The 8,375-nt window shown below is 53.9% G+C and overlaps 1 protein-coding gene across 3 annotated transcripts; it reads left to right on the forward strand.

Moving 5' to 3' along the window:
- The first annotated feature begins 284 nt into the window (after positions 1–284).
- On the forward strand, positions 285–7,243 carry LOC122374660 (exocyst complex component 8-like). Of its 3 annotated transcripts, none has more exons than XM_043353536.1 (2): positions 285–463; positions 3,942–7,243. In XM_043353536.1, exon 2 carries the CDS (start codon positions 4,027–4,029, stop codon positions 6,115–6,117), a length of 2,091 nt encoding a protein of 696 aa, XP_043209471.1. In that variant the 5' UTR covers positions 285–463; positions 3,942–4,026; the 3' UTR covers positions 6,118–7,243. The 3 variants fall into 3 exon arrangements, with proteins under 3 accessions (XP_043209471.1, XP_043209469.1, XP_043209472.1); XM_043353534.1 differs by having other exon boundaries at positions 316–384; XM_043353537.1 differs by lacking the exon at positions 285–463 and adding an exon at positions 1,927–2,081.
- The last annotated feature ends 1,132 nt before the right edge of the window (positions 7,244–8,375 follow it).

Genomic DNA, 8,375 nt, shown 5'->3' on the forward strand with positions numbered 1-8,375 from the left:
AGAAAAGCAAGGTTTTCAACCTTTCCGAAGGATGCCGAGCGAATAAGTCTCGATTTATTTTGCGTTTTGTACAATTTCATAGATTTGTTTCCACATTTAATACAAATTTTCTTATATTATGTAGCACAATGTTTTTTAAATAAATAAAATATGACAAACATAAACTTCACTCGGTGAAGACATCAAAAATTCGATTTTTACTTAATAAAACGTCATTTTTTTTTACCATATCTTCATTTGAAGACATTGTTATTTATGCTAGCCTTGATAGGTGCATTCTTTTCACAATTCATTGAATTGATACACACGCCCTTTATTGCAACGATTGCAACACACGATAGTGTGGAGGTGTGCTGTAGAATTTACCGAATTTACCATTAGCAGGTGCGTAGAAAATTGCGTAACATAAACCTTGTGGTCCTCACGCCTATCAGCCTTTCAAGGTAGTTCAATCAACAATAATGTAAGTACCTATTACAATGTTTGCGCGGTAGGTAGGTAGGTACTTATTAATCGCCTTGGCCCAGACTGGAAAAAATAAACATGCCGAATATGTCCGGCGTAGTGGCGGGATTGCGCCGAAAATTTTAGCGCACTTCCGACGTAACTTCGCATGCGGCTCATGGTGGTGGCGGAATTTTTTGGCACATGGGGGCTGCATAATTATTGACGAAAGACGGTCACTAAATTTAGTTGGCATGCTGGTCAATCTAGCAGATTCGCCCTGCGGGCTGCTCTGGAGGGGTTTGGGGATGAAACATCCCCATCCCCGTCCCGGCTGTCGCGTGCTCGAACTGGCGAGCCGCCCTGAGTAGGTACCTACTCATAATAGGAGTGGCCGGCGGCCGCCCAGGTGAGGTCTCAACCCTTGGTGTGGAGATGGGTATGGAAGACCTTGTTAAACATCACCGAGCATCGTTAAGTAACACTGCAGGGTATTGGCAGGCTGAAAAAACGTGGCAGGTTTCAACGAGATCTCGTCGGGGCAGCTCTCACAATCGGGGCAGAAATCGGGGCAGGATTGAGAAATCTCGGGGCAGAAATGAGAAAAAGATGGGAAATGGGCTGCCCCTAGGACCATTATACCATTTGGGAACCAGAATTGGGCTGCACCGCGTCTCTCAGCACCCTGATTCGGGGCAGAATTTCGTCTGCCCCGAAAATCTCGTCGAGCTCCCTGCCACCTTTTGCAGACTGGGGTATTGGTAGAGCAGATGTCACACGAAGGTTTTCCAACCATGAAAACAAGCAAACCTAACCAGACCTGACCTAACCTGACCTACAACCTACAAACCTACATCGTCTATTCTTTGTTGGAAAACCTTTGTGTGACGTCTGCTCTACGAATGCCCGCTGCAGTGGGTTCCTGCCCACTACGGTATTGAGAGGAATGAGAGCGCAGACGTCCTGGTGAAACAAGTGGCCGGCCTGCCCTCAAACGTCCGCTCGCTGACCAGGGCCCTGTTCGGTCGATGTTTTTATATCAGCGTGCTGTCGGTTTTCCCCATATAAGGAAGTTATTGCTGGCGCGTCTTGGCATCTCATTGGTCTAACGAATAGACCACTTGAATTCGACCAATGAGGAGCCAAGAAGTAGCAGCATGGTCGCAGCCTGCTGATAAATAAACGGGGGGCGAACAGAGCTCTGGGTGGTTCATTGTGCGGCCTCGCATCAATGGTGCGACAACTGGTCCTAGTCACTACTCAAGCCACTCCTCGGGAGCACGCAGCCGCTCCCTATCCCCGGACAGTACGAGAGGACCGAGAGGACGCCGTTTCGGTGCACCAGATGAGGGCAGCCGGCGGGCAACTGGGGCCCCTCGCTCCAGTACGTGCACCGAATCGGCTCTATCCACCCCGCGGCGTGCCAGGAGTGCCCAGACAAGCGCGGTGCCCCAAGGCGCTCTGCGCCGTGCGCCGAGAACAGGTTGATGTGCCGGAGCACGTGCTGCTTCGTTGCCCGGCGGTCGCTGGCTCCCACTAGCCTTGAACACACCGCTCCGCCGATTTTTGTGGCCCCGGGACTTCCAGCTCCAGCCTTGTTTCACGGCACGACGCTACATTGCGCTACGTATATTGAGGTATGGTATTGGGTTTCGGTGGAATTAACAACTTATTCGGACGGTCAAACAAGGGAGAGCATTCAAGGTACCGGAACGATCTGTCTGGTTGTTATAGCCTTGATCGGGAGACGAGCACATGTGCTTTACATAAAAGTGGCTTAATTTTTGCACAAAAAAGGCACCTAATTTTCGGCGCAAATCATGCAGAAATTTCATTGCAACATCGCTTGCGCCGAATTTCGGCGCAAGAGGGTTTCACGGACGTCCGGCGTAGCATATGGATGTTTTCCAGTCTGGGTCAACCAGTACCGGTTTACCTTCCTCGTCAATCCTCCTTAACCTTCGCCCCGTTTGGTGGGCCAATTTGCCCCCCCCCCCCCTGTGGTTTTTCCTGAATAGCAAGAAAACGACGGCGTGCAGCGCCGCCAAATTTTCAGTACCTTTCCGGGCATCAATTTGACACCTTCACACCAAATTTCAAGTCTTAGGTCACCTTAGGTCAGGAGTAATTGAGGTCAAACTGAGGTCATGTTCGAGCAAAAATGAGCAAAAAGCATGCAATCTTGAAACGCTCACCAAATCTACAGTTACCAAGCAATTTCAAAGTTCCTTATATGGTCTAGTAGACAAAAAGCGGGGCTACAAAAATGCAAAAATGCAAAATGCATCAAAAAAATCTTTGATGTTTTTTTAACTTCTTGAGTTTGACCCCCAAAATTCAAAAAGCGATTTTTTAAATAATATTCTGAAAATACCAAAAATTTTAAAATTCCAAGAAAGAAGATTGTATGTCATAGACCTATGAGTCTGCTATTAACATGCCAAATTTGAGCTTGATAACTCTATTTTTTGGCAAAGTTATGGTGAAAAATTGCTCAAAATTGATGATACCTCATTTTTTAGCCATTCTCGACCACATAGAATAAAACGAAGACCACCATTGGTTTCCCCGTGATGAGCTGCATCAACTAGGTACCCTTTTATGCAAAACTATCAACTTTGAAATTTGACCTTTTTGACCTGCCCGTGACCTGGCCTCCACCACAACGTAGCCTTAACCGGCCCTAATGGTCGTCTAACCAACACCATGGAGTTGAAAGGATAAATTGGCCATAAAACATGCATCACACTGCCATAGTATAGTTGGGTTCATATTTTGACCCTTGGTGACCTGACCTCTGTTACTTCACCTGTTATCAGTGACCTCTTTTAGCAACATTTGTACTAGGCGACTGGCGCTCTATGATTTACTATAAAATGCGTTTTACTCAATGTTATAACGCATTCCCTAGAAGACCCATGAACAGTGCAACATTTTAGCTTTGACCTGACCTGTGATGTCATCGGTGACCCCGAGGTCAATGAAATCAATGATTGCATGGTAGTTTTAACAGGACTATCGAACGCCGTTCGAGTTTAACGAATCCGTCCTGTAGTTTCGGAGATACGGGGGGGGGGGGGAATAGCCCCCCACGAGGTCGCGTTATAATCAGACCCCACCAGGGCGCGTGTTAATGTCAGCCTTGTCATAGGTACTAGTTGTTGAACTTAAATTATTTGTGTCCCGATTTAGTCTTGAGTTAATTCTTCACCCAGGGTCAGGGTAGCATCTCATGATAACCTGGTAGTTGAGACGCACTTACTAACCAAACTACCTAGTTACCTACTTCAAATTTTCAAGGATATTGCTATCTTGAAAAAAAATCATATTAAGCATTTTGTAAGTTGTGCTGTTTTTTTTTTTCATTGATTTTGCTAGCTGTGTAGATTGCATTCTTCGATAAATTTTAAAGTAGCTAGTGTCTTACCTTGGTTTGTTAAGCATATTGCCTACTTATGGCCCTTTGGCTGATTTCTGTTGATTTTATCTGCCCTCAGCCATCTGGTTGAAACGCCTGGTAGTGTGTCGCCCATCGTTGGCTGCAAGTTACAAGTGATCCGCTGAGGAACTGCCACCTCTGGAATGGCTGAATCCACCAACCCGCTGCTTGTGAAGCAGCTGACTGCGGCCGACTTCAACCCGGCACGTTTTGTGCAGGACGCCACCGAGCAGTGTGTGGGTGGCCTGGAGCTGCGCCAGCACCGGCAGCAGATCCAGCTGATCGCAGACAGCACCAGCAACGAGCTCAAAAAGAATGTCTACCGCAACTACCAGCAGTTCATCCATACGGCCAAGGAGATCCAGTACCTGGAGGGTGAGATGTACCAGCTGTCCCACCAGCTGACCGAGCAGCGCTCGCTGCTCTCCTCCCTGTGCGGCCCGCCGCCGGCCACCGCGCTGCAGTCTCCGCCGACAGAGGAGCCGCCGCCGCCGACCACGCCGCGCCCGGCCGCGCCCGACGACCTCGAGGAGCGCCGCCGCCAGCTGCTGCAGCTCATGGAGCGCGTCGAGGGCGCGGCGCACATCCGCGAGGTGCCCAGCCGCTACCAGCTGTACGAGAGCGACCTCGTCGAGCTGGACCAGGACACACACACAGCGCTGCAGCGCGTGCACGGATACCTGTTCAACGACGCACTCATGATGGCCGTCTGGCTGCCGGACAGGCGCGGCCGCGTCCGCTACAAGTTCGAGGCGCTGTTCGCGCTCGACAGCGTCGCTGTGGTGAACATGCGTGACGTGGGCAGTCTGAAGAACGCCTTCAAGCTGCTCATGTTCCCCGAGACTCGCGTTTTTCAGTGCGCCACGCAAAAGATCAAGGAGGAGTGGCTGGAGATTGTCGATCGCACCAAACGCTCCAAGATGGACGCGGAGAGGAAGCAGCAGTCGGCGCGGCAGAAGCGCGGCGGCGGCGCGGCGGTGGCGCCTGCTCCGGCCGAGTCTGAGTCGGCGGCCGAGTCGGCGCCCGCCGAGCCGCCGGTGGGAGCCGCCGCCATCCCCGAGCCGCTGTTCATCGCCGAGTGGCTGCTGGAGGCGCCAGAGGACCTGGACGTGTTCCTGGCGCAGCGCGAGTTCGAGGCGGCGCTGGCGCTGCTGGGCCGCGCGCGCGAGGCGGCCGCGCCGCTGCCCGACTCTGAGGCGCGCGTGCAGCAGCTGCGCTCGCAGCTGGCCGGCCGGCGGCAGCATCTGACCGAGGCGTTGATGGCCGAGCTGCGGGTGGAGGCCGGCCGCAGTCTGCAGGGCGGGCCGCGCGCCACCCGCCGCGCCCTCCAGCTGCTCATCCGGCTCGGACACGCCGGCCAGGCGTGCCGCCTGTTCCTGGAGCGGCGCTCGGCGCTGCTGCGACACGAGCTGAAGCAGGTGAAGATCTCGATGATGACGCAGCTGTTCGTCCACCGGCTGTCGGCAGTGGTGTTCACCAGTCTGGCCGACACCACGCGCGAGTTCCAGCGGGCGTTCGCCGCGCACCCCAACTGCGCGTCGGCGCTGGTCGTGTGGGCGCGTCAGGAGCTCACCAACTTCATGGGCACGTTCAACAAGCAGGTGTTCACGGCCAAGGTGTCGCTGGCCACGCTGGCGGAGTGTGTGACGGCGATCCGCTCACAGGCCGACCGGCTGCGGGAGGCCGGCCTGGATGTGCGTCAGGAGCTGGATACGGCGCTGCTGCGGCCCGTGGAGCGAGCCGTCACCGACGCCCGCCAGAAGCAGCTGGAAGCGGTGCGACTGCGCGCTGCCGAGGACCGCTGGCGTCCGACCAACCTGCAGCACGCGGCCGGCGTGGCGCGCTTTCAGGCCGAGATGCGCGAGCTGGGCCTGCCGGCGGCCGAGCAGCTGCCGGACGAGTCGTGTCGCGTGCCGCTGACGGCCAACACGCTGCAGTTCTGCCGCTCGTTTCTGTCGCTGGCCACCGAGCTGGGCCGGCTCAGCGGCGGCGACCTGACGCCGACCGTGGAGGACGCGCTGGCGGCCGTGCTGCTGGCGCAGCTGCAGCACGCGCAGCAGGCCCTGCAGCAGGAGCGCTACCGCTCCGAGCGCGCCACCGTGCTCACCAACGGCCGCTTCCTGCTGGACGAGCTGCTGCGCGCCGCCGAGCAGCGCTACCGAGACGCCACCGGCCGGCCCTGCCCGCCCATGGCCTCGCTACGCACCGAGCGCAGCAAGTTCCCCGACCTGTGAGCGGTGGGTATCGGACCACGGGTGAGTGTACTGGTCGAGAGGTGGCCACGGGGCCCGCTCGGCGTCCTGACCAGACTCGTGTGTGTCAGTGTTTGGTGAACTGCTTTAGGAGTCATCTCTCCCCGACCGCCTTTTGAACGATTATGGCTGGACCGCGTCTACCAGTGGTGAGCTTGTTCATCGCGGGGTATACTTCCTACTTTGAGTCCGGAGTCGTCTCAGCACTTTGGTTATATCACGTTACTGCCTATATCTACGTAGTCAAGCTATGTATCTCCCGTTTACATCTGCTAAGAAATCCTGCCTGCTATCTGAGTCCCGGTCCGAGCGGCCCGCGCGGGTGTTTTTCGGCCCGAGGAGGTCCCGGGGGCGCGCGCGACGTGTGTTGGTTGCACGGCGTGTTTGCACCGTGTCGGGACGGGAAGCGTGCCTCTGGACCGGTCGGCCGCGCCTCGCCCGGTCAAGGTTATCGCTCCAAGTCGATACGGGGCCGGCCGTGGTGCGTGTCCTCCGCTCAGAGGCGGTAGACAGGGCGCGGGGCTGGGGGCGGATGGCTGAGAGAGTGTGTAACTGACGGCAGGGCTGTGTCCGCCCCGGGTGCTGACTGCGAGTCATGTCAGTCACCTCCGAGTCTCACAGCGGGGCCGAGAGAGTGTCCTGTGGGGCTGATTTGTATCGCGCTGTTACGATTTGTCGATGCCAATGACCGGCCTGGGTGGGGGAGCTGTGCGAAAGTCGAACTATCGCCCAGACAAACGTTAATTAATGCATAATTTATTATTCATGGTATTATACCACTGGTGGCATCGGTATATGTCGACGGAGCTAGTTAGTTTGCATTTATGCGTTGCTGTCAGTGCCCAGTGGTTCGCTCCGTTGAAACCATCTGTTGTCAATGCTTCTGAAGTACTGAGGTTTACATTGTGAGATTAGTTGACCGATGCACGGCATGCCTGTTGATTTCAGATATCTCACTACCTTCGGCCCCGATATCTACTTTCGCTGTAGTCGCATTGTTATCTGTATACATTGTTATTTTTGCTTGTTAACGTAAATATTTTGATGTATGCATTTCGTGCGTATAGATATGGTTTGTGATTATGAGCAATACAGTCGACGTCCGCTTGAGCGTGGTTTTGTAGGGATACGATCCAACTGCCTCTAACGGTGAAGGTTCTTATCTGTCATCACACAATAGTTAGTGTTCATAACCACAGCCAGTACCATTTGCCAGCCAGAGATCCGATACAGACAGCTATTGTAAAAAGGTGCTTTTTCTGACGGCACGTGCGAGTAGGGGACCTAAAGATCGCTAAGCACGTCACCGCATAGTAATGGGTGCGCTGTCCAGGTTTTGCAGACGAACTCCGTTGACGTGTGCGGCTCTCTGTGCTGTGAGCGGTGTGCAGTGGCGCCCTCTGCACTGCCTCGTCGCCTCGTCCCGTCCGCCGTCTGGGCACAAGTGGACTGAGAACCACTTGAACCTGAACGGTGCTGGAAATAACGCAGTGCCAGGCCATGGTAGGTGGTTATGACGTGTCTGTTCCTCGGACATTCCTTTCGTTTGTTTTATTTATTCAAATGGCTTTACGACAAATGGTAGGTATATTAAACGAGAACAAAACGTACTTTTCTGTTTGATATGCTGGATGCTCAAATGAATAGTTAAACGCTCGCTCGCACGCACAGATTATGGAGCCATCCTATGTAAAACGCACATGAGATCGCTCCTTTCCATTCCCGTTCGGCTGCTTACTGGGACAGAACTTTTCGGGGACACGTATTGCATTACACACACACACACAAGCATGTGTTTGCCCACGGCCGTGTTTCACTGTATCAAGTAAGACTTTGGCGTACCTTAGTCCAAGTTTCTACTGTGCCAGCTGCAGATGATTTAGATGGGCCAACACCCGGATATGTGACGGGCGTCTCAAGATTTTATCAAGCCTGGATAGGAGAAAAAACTTGATTTTAAAAATTCATTGGATGGTAGGCTTGCAACTAGCAGCGGCAGCGGCAACTGAAGCGTCTGAACTCTGAAATATGTCGCGCAAGCCCTGCGGCAAGGCATCACCCAGTGTTCGCCCTTCATGCACCTAGATGGCAGTAGTAGTCGGCGCCTGAAATTACACTGTGCCGCAAGCCATCACTGCGGTACAGTATCACTCTGTGTTTGACCTTCCCGCACCTAGATGGCAGTAGTCGTCGGCGCCTGAAGCTATACTGTGCCGCAGGGAAAAGTTTATGTTTATCCT

The sequence above is a fragment of the Amphibalanus amphitrite genome, unplaced genomic scaffold (genome assembly GCF_019059575.1).
Source record: "Amphibalanus amphitrite isolate SeventyFive unplaced genomic scaffold, NRLGWU_Aamphi_draft 001690F_arrow, whole genome shotgun sequence".
Taxonomy (NCBI): domain Eukaryota; kingdom Metazoa; phylum Arthropoda; class Thecostraca; order Balanomorpha; family Balanidae; genus Amphibalanus; species Amphibalanus amphitrite.